We start from the raw sequence: 18945 nt of genomic DNA on the forward strand, positions 1-18945 counted from the left end.
AGTCACTTCAGCAACATGTGGAGGTAAACGTCCAAGCTCGTCAGATTATAATTTTTCATCGTTGAATTTCTATCAATCTGGGACTCAATCTGTAAGTAATAATAATGGATCACGTTGCAGTTCAACCGTTCAAACTACATCTATTTCAAATGAATCCAGTCAGTATTTTTATCCAACAGCAAAAGTCCCTCGGATTGAAATTCCACATAGTCAACATTATGGATGGTCTTCAACTCAATCTCAGGGATCCTATTCTAATAATAATAGTAGTGGTTATAATAGTTCTAGACGGTATACAAATAGTCCATCTGGTTCAAATCCTTATACATATCATTCCAATATAACTCGACAGATGCCATCTGATGGATATCATAGCAACAGACTGACGTCGTCAACATTCCATTCAGGTCAATCTTCCGATCATTTTTATCACAATGAACATACACCAAATGCAAGCAGTCGATATTCATATTATAATCCTAATGAATCTGGCAATAATAATATTAATAACGCTAATCGAACATACTGCTATTATCCATCTTCAAGACATGCTAGTTATCCTACATCCGATTCTGGAACAATTTATCCGCATAATAGACAATTATCATCTCATATTCGTGGTCCTTATGAAACTCACCACAGAAATGTAATGGTAAGTCCTAATTTTTTGTTGTTGGAATTTAACTGTTTATTTTAGAATGAAATTTACTCAATTTTTTTCTTTTCGAATAGTACATTATGGTTTTTTGTTACTCTATTTGTATTGTATAGACCTTTTAAGTTAACTAGAGGTTTTATCAGTCATTCTAATTTTGTTCACTTAAATTATTTGAATTCAGAACAGAATTATTTAACAGAGATATCTTTTGAATAAATTTCTATATGATGTCTGTATTTAATTGTTTTGTTATTAAGTAATATAATTTAATTTATCAGTAGTACTGCGTATTCATGCTTATACATTAGTAACATACAATAGATTTGTATAATAATTTCTTTTTCATTATTATTCATTTAGAATAACACTTTGCCAAGAGATCCACTTCATCATAATTCACAAATGAGATCATCTGATATGACTAATTCAACATATTGTGGTAACTCAGTTGACTCACGTAGAGGATTTCATTGATGGTTTTTTAAATCGGTAAATTTGATGTGAACAACATGTTTTATTTTAAAAAATTGCATATTTATGTAATTTTAATTTAAATTATATGTAAAATATTATTAGGTTTACACAGTAGTTATTGGTGAGCAGCCTATGCTCCTTGGCGAGGGGTAACAGGCGTAAGTAAGTAATTAAGTAACAGTAGTTATTCCCATCATGTTACAGTGTAATCTATTTAAGTTTCCTGATGAATTTACTTCAACCCTAACGGAAATTAATTAGGTATTCTATTTGGTAATATAAATGTACTATAGTTACATTCAGACTATTGCGGCAAAGCATTGTAGCAGTACTCTGGAATATGTAAATGTGATATTATTTCTTCTGTTTAATTCTTAGATAAACATCTGGACGCAACAAACATATAGACTAAAAAGTTCGAGAGCTGGAACAGTAATGGATTAAGTCAAGCTTCTGTACTTCATAACAATACGGCAAAAAAATATTAGGGTTTTTAAATGTACATAAAAGATGGGGAGTCGAGATTCATTATGTGTTTCATAAAAATTGAATACAGCTGTATGATTTCGTTAATATTCTAAGGTTTCCAGATACTGGGATAACCCAATAGATTATATCGTTTGCATTCTTCTAGATATCTGAGATAAACAGTCCTTTGTTCTATGAGTCGACTTGTTATCTTCATTTAAAACATACTTCAAGCTCTAGTGAAAATTACTGCTACAGTTTTAGCGTGCATAACGTGTCCCATTTATTTCAGTTGTAAAAAGAAAAAAATATGGGTGGATGGTTTGCCTTTCTCACTCATAAATCCACTTTCAACTTCACGATCATTTATTCATAATTATCATCCACATTTACTGACTACTAATCTCCCAGTGATGCCTTAATTTCGACAGATCTGAGGAAAGCGGGATACTGTCATTTGTATTTATATTTGAATGCATCGCATATGAATAAGGCTGGTAAAATCTAATTAGTCTACAACTATGGCTTAGGTCTATATATTTATTCGTTGAACTGTATGAACCTCGATGTATCTACCCTCAGTTTATGACGTCAAGTAATATCTCTAATCTTTGTCTAATAAATAAAACCTTATTACACAACTATGTACTTGGTTTTATTAACGTTCTTGAAATTCATTTAGGTATATACTGGATGTCATCTCATCAATTGAGTGTGCCTAAACCTATAGAGTACGTAAGGTGGATAAAAGTCACATTCATTTAATTTCCTATTAACCGTCAATATTATTGTCGGTTTTCTATAGATTATTACTGAATTTATTATTGTTGACTATTAGTTTTATTAGTGTAACTTCATTTTCTTTTTAGAATTTTCCCAATGAAAAAAAAAAGAAGATAACAGTTTCATTATTCCTGATGAAGTTTTTTCCTCTATTAATTGGATGTACACATTTATATAAATAGTCTACTTTCTTTCTGCCTTTTTTTGTCTTAAACAAAAAGATTGATTTGTAAATATCATTCATTTTTGAAGATAGATGATAATCATTCATTCGCTTCTTGCCTTTTTCTTTTTTTCTAAAATGTATAACAGAATTTATACAGATTACATTTGCATTTTTCTTTTCCATGTTAGTTTTTTCTGTAAATGATTTTTTATTTTTAATGTAGACTACTACTGAATAAACAAAATGTAACAGGAATTATTTATCTATCGTACATATACAGTCAATCTTTTTTATTTTCTACTGCTCACTATATGACATCATGTCAACTGATGAAGTTTAGTAAAAAGGCATGGATAAATCAAAAACTACTTCATGCTTCTTTACTCTGTATCTGACATTATCATTCGTTTTGATTTGACGGCATGCACTTGACATTGGGATTAATATATGTAGATGTACATGTATCTTATCAGCGCTATTTTAAATTTCAATACTCCAAGTATGGTACATGTTACATTAAATTTACTAATAAAGGGCGCCATATTTGTTACCGCATTTTACTATCAGATTATTGTTCACCTGTTGTTGACTAGGTTTATTAACTGACCAACCAATTCATTATATATAGTTTTCTTTATCTACCTTCTTGTTGTATAAAATACAGTTATGTCTATTATTATCATCATCATCATTTTATTCATGCTGTCTCTCTGCGACTTTGATTGTAATCAAATCTAAGTGGATGTCTACATATATTCTCCTGTTTATGTTGAGTTTTATAACTATATTCTTTGTAAATGTTTTAAAGTGTTAGTGTATTTCAATGATGTTTATTTAAGGGAAACACGTGATTTGTATAAAAGAGACTTGAACTTGTATAAAATTAATTCCTCTTTTCTTTCATGTTTCATGCTTACTGGATTGTTGTTTTTCATCGTAAGTTTTTGTGCATGGATAATTTTAATTAATCCATTTCAGTTATATTTAGATGCGTTTATTGAATTAGAAAGCAATAATTGTTTCTCATGGGTATGATCACCAAGACGTCTACTGAAATCATTTTGCATTAATCGTCAATAAAAAATTAGTGATCTATTGCAGCTCTTGGTGTATAAACGTTTAATTTTCATCATTCTATGCCTCATGTTACGTTTACTTCTACTTAAACATCCAAATTGTATCATTAGACTCCACACTACTTGTAGTTCATTGCTAATTACTTAAACCAGTCACTAAGTTCCATCAGAATTTAATTATGTAGTCTTTTATCCAGAGGGCTGTAAGTCATTATTCTTTAGATCTAAAAGAAATGTTATGCTGTCTCATTATTATGGTTTGTTAATTACGAATGTTTCATATTCTAACTGTATAGACGCTCATTCGGAATCCACTGTAATATAGGAAGAAATTGTGCGCTTATCTGTTTGAAAATTGTGATTCGATGATAAATTTACCAAGAAATAAGGCTTGAAGTGGTTCCATGTCAGAATGGCATAGTCGAAATCACTAAATATATGCATTCATCATAAATCCAATCTATAAATCTTTATCCCGAGTATACTTATTTCATTTTTAAACCAATGCTCTTGCTTTTACCAATAACAAGCCTTAACAAGATGACGAGATAACATTAACTCCTGTTAGTATAACAAACCTATTCACGCAATGATTGGGAATATCAGTTATGACAAATAAGACTAAAGAAAATCCAGTTTTTTGAAGGGATCGGGAACATCCTGTCAACCGAGCTGTCAAAGACACCGTTAGCTAAGATCCCATGTTTTCTAGATATTTACTCATTTGTTAGGTATTTTCAATAAACCCAGAATAGAGGAATTGATATACATCAGCGACTGTGTGGTCTGTGCTACTTATGTCGACAGATGTAAGTAGTATGTGCCGCCAATTAGAAGTGGAAAACCTTGTAGCAGAAGGCTATGATTGTTGACTTGAAGAAAACGGAAGCGAAATTAGAAAGGAATCGTGAATCGAAAAAATCATACACAATGTGAAAGATAAATGTTGGAAATTCACAAATGAAGCATTTCATTTATGATTCTCATAATTTACCAAGAATTTCCGTAATTTTGTATTAAAATATAGTTGGTCGTCCCTAACCCGAGTCTTCGTTCATTACAACTGACCTAAACAGGAAAAATTAACTTATGAAGCCTATGCATTTCGAACAGCTGGTCTATTAGTCTTAGTTCCAAGAAATATGTTTAGGAGTTGTAGCAGAAATATTCTCTACTGGGTCTACTTTCTGTTTCAGTATTTTCCTAGTAGCCATCTTTCGCTGAACCCTTTCCAGAATATTACTTTGTTGTGACAGGTGGTGTCCGGATTCTGATGCTGATACATGGTGTGCTACACACTAATCCCACAACTGACTACTTGAGCGGGGAAGTGTATTGGGCTACTGAATAAAATGCACAAATGCTCATTTATATATATACCACTCTGATCCTCAGGAAATTGATTCATTTCTTAGCCAATGAGATGCACTTGTCCGTTAGGTCACTTCTCATTGGCTCCATGTCAAACGGATCCAACCGTCATCTGATTTAATCATGACCATTGTGGTCAGTTATTTCTTCCTCTAGTTTCGACTTAGTGATTATCACGTAATCCTCACGTTCGTTATTTTTAAAGCCCTTTAAAGGGTATTGAATTTTTATTTTTTTCAATAAAAGGCGAGATTTTACCTATAGGATAGCTAACGTTAAACTTATGGGTCAGGAGTTAATGATACACATTAGTTAGAAGTCAAAATCTTCAGGATTTTGGTTTTTTGGAGACATTGATTTACCGAATGAATGTACACGGCAAGCGTTTGTGTGTAGTTCGCCTACTTTGTTTAGGTATCTGACCACATAAATAAGCGAGTATATTTGCGTTAAATACAATTTTTCCCTAAGTGACTTTTGATTGACTAATCTCAAGATTGCGGTTGATCGTACGATGTGCCTATGTAGTCCGACAGATAAACTTTTGTCAGGAAGTAAACTTTTAATTCACAGTTTATGTTACTTAAAAATGTAGATAACTACTTCTATTGAACACTTAGCTAATGTATTTTTTGTGTTGTTGAGCAGCTAAGTAGCAAACAATCCTTTTTGCAGAAAATTTTCTAGATAATACTTTTGAAAGTAGGGAATTACATATATGTACATATAATTTGATTATTCACATTGTTCAAACATTCTCACTACATGCTACATATGATAGTATGTATATAAGAGATAATATTTATTTTAACAAGCATTTTACGGTGGACATTTAGTTGAATGCTAATCATTCATTTTTGCTGCGAAATGCATAAAGAACAGTGAGTAGAATGCTGGAGTAACAGATTCTACCTATGTACTCAGGTTTAATTTTATTGTTAACTTTACATTAAGTGGTGCGTTTTACAAACGAAAAGATTATGATAGATTCAATTAGTAAAATCAAGCATTGAAAAGTTAAAATGTTCGTATTCCAAGATCTTGGTGTATGTGTCACTCCTTGGTCTGTTTGCCCACTATATGTGCTTAACAAACATGGAGAGAGGATTGTCTCTTTCTGGTTTAAGGCCTTGAAGGGTCCTCAAGACTTGCTATTTATGGGCTCGATTGTGACTGGACAGTCTTAAAGGCAGTTAGAAGGAAACTATTCTATCAAGGACCTGATAAGTTGGCAAGCAGAGGAAGGGAAGACGATAAGCTGGATAGGTCATCCGGCTTACTACTAATTCGAACTAACTCAAAAAGGCATATGTGAATAACGTGGTCACACCGCCTAAGGAATGAGAAAAATGCAATTATGTTCAATATAAGACATTATTGTAGAAAAATGGGATATAAAGATCACATTTAAATTACAGTAATTTCGGAATAAAAAGTAGTACGGCAGTGACTTACGCAATGAATAAAAGTTTATGATTCACAGAATTAAACATACAAAAAACTAAATGTTAGTACATTATTTAGGCGAAAAGATATCCCAGAAGTAGCTTCTGTCGTTCTCCATCGCTTTTTCATTTCTTTCTTCACATCGATATGTATCAAACTTTTGACTCGTAGGTCCAATAAACATTTCATCACTTTCCTCTTGAGTAATCATAATGATATGTCTTGTAGTTTTTCCCCGTCGCCACTGATATGTCTTGTACGGTTGAACGCTTTATTCGGATCCTAGCTATTCAGATAACCCCAGGCTAGCACTACTCAGCGACTTGAAAGACCAGAGAGAAGACACGAGTATCAGAGAAGCACTTTACTACAAGGTTCAATTATGTACAGAAAAACAGGGGTATTATAGTAACTAAAAGACCTTGAGATTCCATAGTAGCAGTATGTTAACAGCCAATCAGGACCTTGTTATTTTAGTAGCATTTTTAGTAGCATAGCTTCTAACTAATCGCATCAAACTTTTGACTCGTAGGTCCAATAAACATTTCATCACTTTTTTCTTGAGTAATCATAATTTCCGTGCATAGTGTCTTTCAAGCAGAAATTAAGTTAGAGAACAGCACCTTATGTTATTAATCTTAGGTAGGTCTTTTTATTCTATATTATGGTGATTCATGGTTGGAATAACCTTATTGGAAAAATTATCTTATAATCAAGGAAACTAGCATAAATTGTTCAGTCACTTCTCATAGCAACTTTAGTTTGCTCAAACATTTATGTGAAGATTAATTTCCTTGCAGCACTATCAGTACAAATTTGTTTGGTTACATTGTGTTCACTTCCAACTTTCGACCTATTTATCATTTTATTCACGCTCTTTCTGAATACTTTATATTCTCTAGATAATTTTACCAAGGTTCACAATTCACTTTCATAGTTATCCTAACCTAGTTTTTAATAATCTTTTTTTTTTAAATTCAGTTTTAAAGTTTTACAAAAACATTTCAGTTTTGTTTTTTAATTAAGGTGATAGATATTATTCCTGAACGTTTTATTCTTTCATGGCCATGTCTAAAACAAATTATTTTAAATAATCAGGAGTTTTGTGGAGATTTAGTATTTTCATAGTTGAAAGCGTGAGTCAATTGAAACTAGACCACCATGGAAAACCTGGAAGCACTGGACGGCCGTTTCGTCCTATCATGGGACTCCTCAGCAGTGCGCATCCACGAACCCGCTCTCACGAGATTCGAACCCAGGACCTACTAGTCTCGCGCCAGAGCACTTAACCGATATTATGACTAAATAAAAGTTGTTATGGACCGATACAAGAAATAAGGCAAAGAGACAGTCTATGAAGATTTCTTATGCACTAAAAATAAACTAATAACTATGTTTGAAAGCATTGAATTCTGAATAGTTTCTTTATACTACTCAGTAGTTTAATTTGACTAAATTAAATCGAGTAGCACTTGGTGATGACTTATTGTGTGGAGATAATCGATAAATATTGTAAGATTAAGTAACTAGAATCAATAAATATAGTTAATTTACTGAGTTATATAGTTATTCTTTCCTATCACTTTGACCTTTTTTAGCCGGCTACGTACTAGAAAGTTCATTGTAAATGATTAACTGAAAAGCTTAGTTTTCCTTCTTTATTACACCCCTTGTTCTTTTAAAATCAAGTCCTGGGTCATGTTTACTTAGTTTTTTTAACACGTTTAGACGCTCTCTTAACAGTATCAATAAATTGACAGGATATTGACCTGGATCTTTATACAAATAAACAAGAGATATCAATTTTATTAATAAATTGGCTTTTGTAATTTGTTAGTTGATGTTTCATACATTTTCTTCGTTTGTTTGAACAGTTATTTTTAGATTGTCAGTTATCAGCAAAATAAGATGCTTACTTTATTCTCTTTAGATCTATGCACCATGTCAACTTGTCGAATCAGTTAAACCAAAAGAACATTCAGACCATCCATATTTTGCTTATCAACCACTAATTTAACAACAAAATTTAGCTGTCGAACCCTGAAGAAATAACAATAATTCTTGCTCCTTACATGTTAAACTTTTTATACAAAATTATAAGATGACTGCACACTACATACAAACACATTGTAGTTGAATTGAATTTGGTTTATCGAATCAATATTTAGATGTTTGCATGCGTCATCCATTTTGTTTGAAAAGGTAAACTAATTACCACCAGACTCATCGGGTAACTGTGGACGACTTCAAGGAATATTAGACATTCACGACTGCTAGCTAAACTATTTTCAGAAGGCACTGAGAGTGCTATAACTTTGGTCACGATGAGGTATTCTCTGCACATTCATGCAATATTTCAGCTTCTTATCCACTTTTTGTGTAAATATTTAAAATATTTGTGGAATGTATTTTAATAAACATTATCTGCCTGTTATATCTATCTTCATTATTACTGGCTCATCACCTTATAAATGAGAATCATTGTTTGTTGACTGATTAAAAAATATTCACTAGTTTTCTTCATTCAATCTCGTAGAGAGAAGTGTCTCATTATGTTGAATCATAAATGTACAGATTATATCAATAACGAGATACTATCAATAGAGTAGAACTTGAGATCAGAATAAATTAAAGTCACTTAGACAATTTCCTACTTTTAATAAATACAGTGAAACACTAACTCTGTAGTCTTCCATCCACTCTTACAACAAATACATAGAACTCAGTGACATAAAAGTTTTCTTTATAGTAAACTCTGTTCTGTTGTAGACATATTCATCAGTTATTACTTATAACATTGTGATCTACATGTAAATGATTTATTTTCGAAATAAATAATGTTATTCGTATAATCCACTTGCAAGTGTAGAATTTGAAGGTTTCTAATAATAAATCTGTTGTATAACTGACTCAACTAAGTTGTGATTTTCTGGTGAGCAATCATTGTCTTAAGTCAATCAAGCGTCACTAAGTTAACCTTTAGCTCACCTAGTGGTAGAACATATATTTTTTATGGATTTTTTAAAAGTGACTGATTGTAATCTGTATCAGACAGTTTTCAGCGAGTTTGAGTATCTTAGCAGCCTGCTATTTGCCTCAAAACTTTTTAATTGGTTCAAATTTATCTAGGCTCGTGGTATAGTGTTCGCTTAATAATTCAGTCAATGAAATAGTAATCGTAATCAAATGACAAGCTGCATATACGATAATCTGATTGTAATGTAACTTAAATAACAACGTTATTTGTAAATAAGGTATTTTTTCCAAGTGCGGTTAAATTATGTGAATTAGATATAAAAAATGTATGATCTTACAAAATCTAATACGACAAAGGATAACATTAGCTTGTGATCAATTATTTATTTGAAAGTCCAGTGCCAATTTCGTTACTTTTCTGGTTCGATTACAAATCACTTGACGGTGATCGGCTCAGCATTCGAGTCAGTTGTCCAGTAGGAGACACAAAGTACAAGTCAGGTTTATATCCGAAGCCTCATAAACATGTGTGAATCAAAATAATTTGAATAAACAGCATGGATTACAATTACCGGTATTCTGAGGAATTACTGATAAATAAATAAAAAGTGAGAAGTCGTCTGCTACTCTTTTATTACTTCACATTCCGAGCATTCTGGTCGTCAAATAAATACATTTTGTTAGTTAGTTCATTATGATTTTTAAGCATATTTTTGATCACCTTTCATATTAACATGCTAAGACAAACACAAAGTATCTAAGTTAAACATCAATCAATGAATGCTTTATCAAGCTTAGTTTCTTCTAATCACAATGATTCTCAAATACAACACGGAGAACACCAACCCAATCACACTTGATGGCGAAATTCTGGAAGAGGTGGAAACATCCACGTACCTGGGAAGCATCTTTGATAAACAAGGAGTATCTGATGTCGATGTAAAGGCGAGAATAGGCAAAGCAAGAGCAGCATTTCTACAATTGAAGAACATATGGAACTCAAAACAACTGTCAACTAACTTCAAAGTGAGAATCTTCAATATGAACGTCAAGACAGTCCTACTGTATGGAGCTGAAACGTGGAGAACTACTACATCCATCGTCAAGAAGGTACAAGTATTTATAAACAGTTGTCTACGCAAAATACTCAAAATTCACTGGCCGGATATTATCAACAACGGCGTTTTATGGGAGAGGACAAACCAGCTTCCAGCTGAAGAGGAAATTAGGAAAAGACGTTGGAAATGGATAGGACATACATTAAGGAAATCACCAAACTGCATTGCGAGGCAAGCCTTAACTTGGAATCCGGAAGGAAATCGGAAAAGAGGAAGGCCAAAGAACACATTACGTCGGGAAATAGAAGCAGATATGAAAAGGATGAATAACAACTAGAAAGGATTGCCCAGGACAGAGTTGGATGGAGAATGCTGGTGTGCGGCCTATTCTCCCCCACGAGGGGTAACAGGCGTAAGTAAGTAAATAATCAAAATGATTAATTCTAATTCTAACTGTAGTGTAATATCCTGTATGATCACTAGATTTACATAATAATTAATAAAGGTACATATTCACATACCCCATTAAAACAAATTGAAATAACTCTTATTCATTTTTTATACTAAATTCAACCTTCAAACATGTTTTGTGAAGACTTCCATATTTTCATGAAGAAGTTCTAAAAAGTTTGATAAATGACTACTTTGAAAATATCTACAGATTCTTATGTAATTTCTATGATATATCAACTCTTTTTAGTGCTGAACTACTACTTTATGATTATTGTTATAAACAATTTAAAGAAACCTAATTAGATAATCCTTTCAAACTTTTGTCATCTTTCTAACTAACTACAGAGTATTAATGCATTTTTGCTATTTTCAATAATGTTATCATCTTTGTGACATTGTTTGCCATAATTAAAAATCCTTTATCTGCAATTATACAGGGAAATCAAATTCTGTCTTTACTAATCCTATATATATCTTGAGCTTGAAAAGATAGCAGTAATAGCAATATACTCAGTAAAACGTTTATTCCGATAGGACTGTACATCTTTAGAAATGTTTTTAATGAAATGGAGTAAGTGGTGTGAAAGTATAACTTTTGGTACTATCATATGAAGAATTACTATTTATACTTTAATTCGTAATTATTTCAGTATTTATATATTCTGTTTCCGAGCTTACGTTTGACTCATAAACCGCTATCATATGACTTATTGTTCCAGATTCATAATTAATTATTTATTTCCCCATCACTTTAGTTTAACATCACTTATGATCAAGTCATGTGCATATTGTGTCTCTGTTTGGTTAGACATTTCAGGGATACTATTGCATGAGTTCTGAATCATGATTGAATAGAGTAAAAGCGAGAACTAACCTGCTTCCTGTATTTGTCTATGATTTGACGCTTCATTGGAAGGAGCTTGATGGCCAGTCAGTGTTAAGTTCTTAGTTGCTGTTCATTGTTCATTGTTAGTGGGCTAAGAAAAGGACACCGGTCCTGCTTGCGAGATAGACGAGCTAATCGATAATCGGAGTAGAGAGAGATGATACAACTATTCTCCTGTAATTACTCCTTGATCGCACTAGCCGCAACATAATTTTAACCATCTATTTTTATTCGTTATATCAGTTTTGCGCCAAAACAAGAAAAATTAAGTACGCTAATCACGGTAACTTGGTTAGACAAGACAGAACTTATTCACCGACAGCAGTTATAGGTTAATTAGTCAAAAACTTTGATCATTTCATTGGTTGTTTGTGGAAATGACATTGAATTATCGTCACTCTATATTAAGTCCGAGAATGAGATGAAACAGTCCCCAAACACTACCTTCTTTTTAATTATTTTATGACTGAAGCCTTCATTTTTCAAAATAGTGAATTTCATCACTATATATATCAATGTACTTTTATTTAATTATTTCAATTTACTATTTCATATTGTTTTTGTTAAACCGTACAATCCATAAACAAAATAATATTATATCCACTTTCAATGAATACGCTTGACTACCTTATTGACTAGTGTGACCTTTTAATTTCATTTGGTTATGTGATTTAACTGAACAAAGATAAAAGTAACTTACAAAGCGCATCATATCAAATGAGTCATAAACGTATAAAAACCGACTCAACGGGTTGCTTTTTTAGTGTAAGGAGATGTGGAGACTGTTCACAAACCGAACTTTGTTGGATAATCATTGAAGATGAACAAGTGCAGGACTTCACTGGTATGCGCGTTCATCCTCTCATCAGGGATCGACACCAGCACCTTAAAGCTTTTCAGTAAACTTTAACACTCAGGTTAAGTTTTATGCACTTAATTACTATTTTTGTCACAGACGTTATAAACTAGCGTCCTCAAACTCAAAATAATAAAATATTTAGTACAGTGAAAAACTTTAATAATCATGCTTTCCTAAGTGTATATAAAGATCCATTAAAAGATCAATTGCTTTGTGCTATACAATAGTGTGATAAACAACCGAAACTAATATTTCTTTGTGATAAGCATATGTTACCAAGACATGAGGTAACACACGTTCATGGAACTATAGGATATAACACTTATTGACAGATATAAGTAGTATGTAGCACTAATCGTAGGAGGAATGCCTACCCTCAGAAAATTGAAATGAAGAGAACAAGAAGGAAATCGGAGGGCTAACGAGATAACAACACAATTAGAAGAATAATAAAGCATATAACGGGAAACCCAAAAAGGATGTGCAAATGACGTATTTAATATATGATTTTCATATTCTGCTACGTAACTGTGTAATTATGTATTTGATAATTAATTGGCCTTCCCCACCTAACTTCTTGTTCACTATGACATATATATATACGCATGTATAGTTAATGAAGTAATCACATATAAATCAAATAAAAATGATTAGACGTAACATTTAGAAGCAAAAAGTGTGAAACCAATATTCTTGAAAGTAATCTTACTATTGACAAAAGTTACTGAATTTCATACATTCCATTTTGAAATACCAACTAAATGTATTTCAGATGTAATTTGTTTTCGGAACAAAATTTAAGTAAATTAATGAGTAGTATATTACTCTTCATTCGTTTAGTTCATCACTTTTCATAATAATTATCCTATTTTTTTTTATCTTCTTGTTCAAATAATAAAAATTGCAGTCCAATAGACAATGATTTTCACTTGTTTATATTTTCTATTTAATCCGTTGATCGAAAATTGCCGAACTGTGCAACTTTCCTTTCAACTTGTGAAAGATATTTATCTGGTATACCAGCCTCTCTAAAATTTGAAAATGTTTTATTTTTTTTAATCATTCTTCTGTAGAACATTAAGAGTTAAGATCAATAAAACAATAGGTAGATTAATTTTCGTGAATTATACAAACTATATTTACACACAATCTCTCTCTCGTTAAACGCTATTACCATCGTGTTTATTTACTTACTTACTTTCTTATGTCTGTTACTCCCAATGGAGCATAGGCCGCCGACCAGCATTCTCCAACTCATTCCGTCCTGAGCCTTCCTTTCTAGTTCTATCCAGTTGTTGTCCATTCTTCTCATATCTGTTTCCATTTCTCGGCGTAATGTGTTCCTTGGTCTTCCTCTTCTCCTTTGATCCTTAGGATTCCATGTGAGGGCTTGTCTTGTGACGCAGTTGAGTACTTTTCTAGATGTGTGTCCTATCCACTTCCAGCGCTTCTTCTTGATTCCTAACTCCGCTGAAATCCGGTTTGTTCTCTCCCACAGTAGCTTGTTGCTAATAGTGTCTGGCCAACGAATCCGAAGTATTTTGCGTAGACAACTGTTAATAAACACCTGTATCTTCTGGATGATGGCTTTCGTAGTTCTACAAGTTTCCGCACCATACAGTAGAACTATTTTGACATTTGTATTGAAAATTCTGATCTTGGTGTTGGTTGGCAATTGTTTTGTGTTCCAGATGTTCTTCAATGGTAGATATGCTGCTCTTGCTTTGCCGATCTGGGTCTTCCCATCTGCATCAGATCCGATGTGTTTATCGACGATGCTACCCAGATATGTAAAGGATTTTACATCCTCCAAAGCTTCTCCGTCAAGTGTAATTTGATTGGTGCAGGCTGTATTGTATCGGAGAATCTTGCTTTTCCCCTTGTGTATATTGAGACCTACTGCTGCTGAGGCTGCTGCTACGCTGGTCATCTTTTCCTGAATTTGTTGTCGCGTTTGTGACAGAAGAGCCAGATCATCTGCGAAGTCTAAATCATCCAGCTGCATCCTAGCTGTCCACTGCATCTCGCGCTTCTGTCCAGATGTTGACGTCTTCATGATCCAGTCGATCGCCAGGAGAAAGAGAAAGGGTGAGAGTAAGCAACCTTGCCTAACACCGGTCTTTACCTCGAAAGAGTCGGTGAGTTGTCCTCCGTGGACGATTTGGCAGTTTAGTCCATCATAGGAGTTCCGTATGATATTGACTATCTTCTCAGGCACATCGTAGTGTCGAAGGAGCCTCCATAGTGTTGTCCTGTCCACGCTATCAAATGCTTTCTTGTAATCAATGAAGTCGATGTAGAGTGATGAATTCCATTCAATTGATTGTTCCACAATGATCCGTAGAGTTGCGATTTCGTCTGTACACGATCGATCCTTACGGAATCCAGCCTGTTGATCTCAAAGTTGGGTGTCTACGGAGTCTCTCATTCTGGTAAACAATACCCTGTTGAAGACTTTTCCTGGTATTGAGAGAAGAGTGATGCCCCTGTAGTTGTCGCACTTGCTGAGATCGCCTTTCCTCGGTATCTTGATCAGAAGTCCTTTTTTCCAGTCTGTTGGTACTTGTTCTTCGTCCCAAATCTTACTGAAGAGAATGTGGAGTATCTTGGCAGTTGCTGTTACATTTGCTTTCAGTGCCTCTACCTGGATGTTGTCTGGTCCCGCTGCTTTCCCGCTCTTGATTTGTCTAATGGCCATGCTGATCTCCTCAATTGTTGGTGGGCCAACATCTATTGGGAGGTCTGTGCGTGCTGCTTCGATGTTGGGTGGGTTCAGTGGAGCTGGTCGATTCAACAGTTCTTTGAAGTGTTCTACCTACCTGTTTCGTTGTTCTTCAATGTCGGTGATTACTTTGCCTTCCTTGCTTTTCACTGGTCTTTCTGGCTTACGGTAATTTCCAGCAAATTTCTTTGTTGAGTCATACAATTGTCTCTTGCAGCCTTTTCCGCCGTCATTGCTAAATCTTCCACATATTTACGTTTATCGGTTCTGATGCTCCTCTTCGCTTGCTTGTTTACTTCTGTGTATTCGGCTTGTGCCTTGGCTTTTTCTGTTCTTGTTCGGGTGGTATTGATTGCTGCCTTCTTGTTCCTCATTTCTTCAATTTTATCCAGTGTACCAACAGTGATCCATTCCTTGTGATGGTGCTTCTTGTGGCCCAGAACCTCATGACATGTTGAAGTGATTGCCTCCTTGATCTCTTTCCAGTTGTTCTACATGGTAGTTCTCCCTCCAGTGAGTAGATCGCGAAAGGCCTGGAACCTATTGCTAAGGGCGTTTTTTAATTCTTTGAGATTTTCAGTATCCCGAAGAAAGGCAGTATTAAACTTTCATGATGTTGTCTGCTCTGTTGTCCAGTGCTTCTTGAGTTTTAGTTTCATCTTGGCGACCAGCAAATGATGATCGGATGCTATATCAGCTCCTCTCCTGGTTCTCACATCCTCCATCGTCCTCCTGAACTTTTTGTTGATGCAGATATGGTCGATTTGGTTCTGTATAGTGTGGTCCCGTGAAGCATTATCATTGTGCATTGTATACTTAAGACTTATGGCAATCTATTTTGTTGAAAGCAGTCATAAATGTGTGTACGTGACAGTAGCTGGTATAAAATACGAAAATAATAATTACGGTCAACAGTGTTGGTGTGTCAGTGGTTGTTGTTGTTGTTGTTTTGAATAATAAATGAAGGCCAGTATAATACTTAATTAATACATAGAATATTGTTCAAAATTTTGTTTGAGATAATTTCAGACAACGTATATTAATTAGTAGTGGTTATTCAATCGATTCGTGAATGCAGAAAATATGTATCTATTTAATGAGCCAATACATATTTACATTCAGCTCGCAATATTGACAAACAAAGAAACCGAATACCTTACAGCTGGTAGTAAATATCAATTTATTGGCTACCGTTACTCACAAGACTATTGGACTACTGTTCTGGGGTTTGATGTGATTATTAATAGATCGTAGTATACTTGTGAACGTCACCACGGGACGGGGGTAAATTCAGCTGAATAACCACTAAAAAACGACGAAGAACTCCAAAATTCCAATACTATACACCATTCAAAGTGTATTTCAACACATTGATTTTACTTCAAACAAGCATTATAAATGCAAATATTGTCGGTTTTAACTTACATTAAGACAAGTAAAACTAACTAAGATGCAGGTGTATGCTTGTAATAAAGATATACAATGTGGTGGAAAACACTTCTCGCGTTCCTCTAATAACTAATAACATAACAGAACTACTTACTTTAACTCTTTTAATTTACGTGTTTTTGCTTCGTTTAAACGCAAACGCCTTAACCTTGCTTCTTCATTTAATCGCAGACCTTCTTCAAATACAGCATTTCTTTCTGCAATGCGTTCTCTTTCTTTTTCACATATTTGAAGGCGAAGATCTTTTAAATTTTGAAAACTCTTCTGTTTAGCTTCATATTCAGCGCGTTTATCATTTTCTACAAGTTCTTGTTGACGTCTTAAAAAGTATATGAATTAAAGTGAAAACATATCTTATCCATGAAGTCTTTTTTTAATGATACCCAATGGAAATAGTTAGTCTAATTAAGAAACATCGTTAATCGTAATGTTAATGTTTCTGTTCATGGTAACATATAACGTGTATTTTGTATTAACTTATCGGCTTCCAATTATGTGAACCTTTTTGGGTTTTTTATGATTGAGTGTACTTGTCTCAGATATACACTATTCTCACGAGTATTGAAAAAGTTAGTTGAGCAGTGAATTATTCATCCTCAGTATTTACTCACATGACATATGATTATCTCTAAAGTGAGCAATGGGTATATGACTTTATGTGACATCATTTGAAGTGAAAGTCACTACCAATATTACATTAGCTTTTTATTTCTTTTTAATAAATGAATATTTTATTACCTTACGCTTATTTTATAGCAAGCTTCTCAAACTGTCTTCTTTCCCAATCACCTTTTATTATTTTTATTGCTCTTATTGTGTTTTAAATGAAATCAACAGACGGTTGAGTCAAATGAGAAATATGAAGAGGTCCAATGATGTTAATTGATTCGTTGTACTTTTTTCATATTTTACTTAAAATCTTGAACGTCAGTTGACATTTTACAAATAGGAGAGAAAAACCTTACTGAGGTAAAGTGTAGTATTGTAACCTTATCTTTTAGAATAATACTATTTGAGATCTTTAATTATTATAAGTTACAGTTTGATTAGGGTGAAATAAAGTTTTAATTTATTGAAATGCCAGTGTATTCATATGTAAATGGTCATTTAAAAGAAGGAGAAGATATATGATCTCAAAAAAATATGCTTCAAGAGCCTGTCTTCAGTTTATATTTCTGGAGAATAAAATGTTTCATGATCAATCATCTCGACAACTATAATCATTACTAATCTCCTCACATAACTTGACCACAAAAATCTTACTTTTAGAGTTTACCTACATAATAAGTTTCAGTAATTTATGCGGTTGATGGTTTAAACATTAAACCGAAACTTGATGAGCTTTTGGATTCAAAACCCGCTAGCGAACTCGAAGGATTAATGTTGGAATTTAGTTACGAATGAAGTTATGAGATTAGACATTTTGTTTATACGATACCATAGGGTGTCAACTAAGATTACATCCTAAACATTTAGAAATAAATTTGTGTATATTCGGCATATGTGAAGATATAGTTAATATTTATCAAACAAACGTATTTACCACTTAAATAAAATAGCATAAAGGGCAAAATTGATTGTGTGAAACAAAATAATTTACTTCAAAATTCTTTCAAATTCAACTCTTTCACGACCAGCTTCAATTGCTAACTGACGTTTTCTGTCTTCAGCTTGCGCTGCTCTAGCTAATTTCAATTCATTTTCTGTTTCAATTTTTTTCTGTGCAGCTAATAATTCTTTACGTCTCCATTCTCTTTCATTAGCTTCAGCTGCGCGTTTAGCTCTCAGTGCATCACGTTCTGCGGCTTCATCCGATGCTTTTTCTTGTAATGCACGTAAACGTGTAATTTCTAGTTCTTTCTCATGTTTTATACGTAATTGTTCAGCTTCATAGGCAGCTTCACGTTCCTTTAATTGAGAAAAGAACGTTAAACATCACATTCATGATTGGAATTTCTTATTTTTCTTAAAATTACAGTGTTTATAATGATTCATTCAGTATTGTTTGTTTGAATCTTCCCATCGATTTGTTAGAACTGCAATACGCACAGTATGCACATATGCCAATTAGAGACTGACCAGTTGCAGTCCTAACAAATC

At 33.4% G+C, this 18945-nt stretch overlaps 2 protein-coding genes across 2 annotated transcripts in view; one reads left to right on the plus strand and one right to left on the minus strand.

Annotated features, from left to right (window-relative positions):
- Smp_172130 (putative sumo ligase) overlaps positions 1–2660 on the plus strand; it is a gene marked incomplete at its 5' end in the record, with an annotated part of 31704 nt that extends 29044 nt beyond the window's left edge. Inside the window, 3 exons of the mRNA XM_018794805.1 lie at positions 3–652; positions 1019–1147; positions 2470–2660. Coding sequence (XP_018649181.1) covers positions 3–652; positions 1019–1132 — 764 coding nt within the window. The 3' untranslated portion in view covers positions 1133–1147; positions 2470–2660. The remainder of the gene's footprint in view (positions 1–2; positions 653–1018; positions 1148–2469) is intronic.
- Positions 2661–13620: 10960 nt separating this feature from the next.
- The window catches only part of Smp_172140 (hypothetical protein), a gene marked incomplete at both ends in the record, with an annotated part of 17578 nt that continues 12253 nt past the window's right edge, over positions 13621–18945 (minus strand). The window contains 3 exons of the mRNA XM_018794806.1: positions 13621–13702; positions 16940–17164; positions 18446–18753. Coding sequence (XP_018649182.1) covers positions 13621–13702; positions 16940–17164; positions 18446–18753 — 615 coding nt within the window. The remainder of the gene's footprint in view (positions 13703–16939; positions 17165–18445; positions 18754–18945) is intronic.

Source organism: Schistosoma mansoni, chromosome 1, assembly GCF_000237925.1.
Source record: "Schistosoma mansoni strain Puerto Rico chromosome 1, complete genome".
Lineage (NCBI taxonomy): Eukaryota > Metazoa > Platyhelminthes > Trematoda > Strigeidida > Schistosomatidae > Schistosoma > Schistosoma mansoni.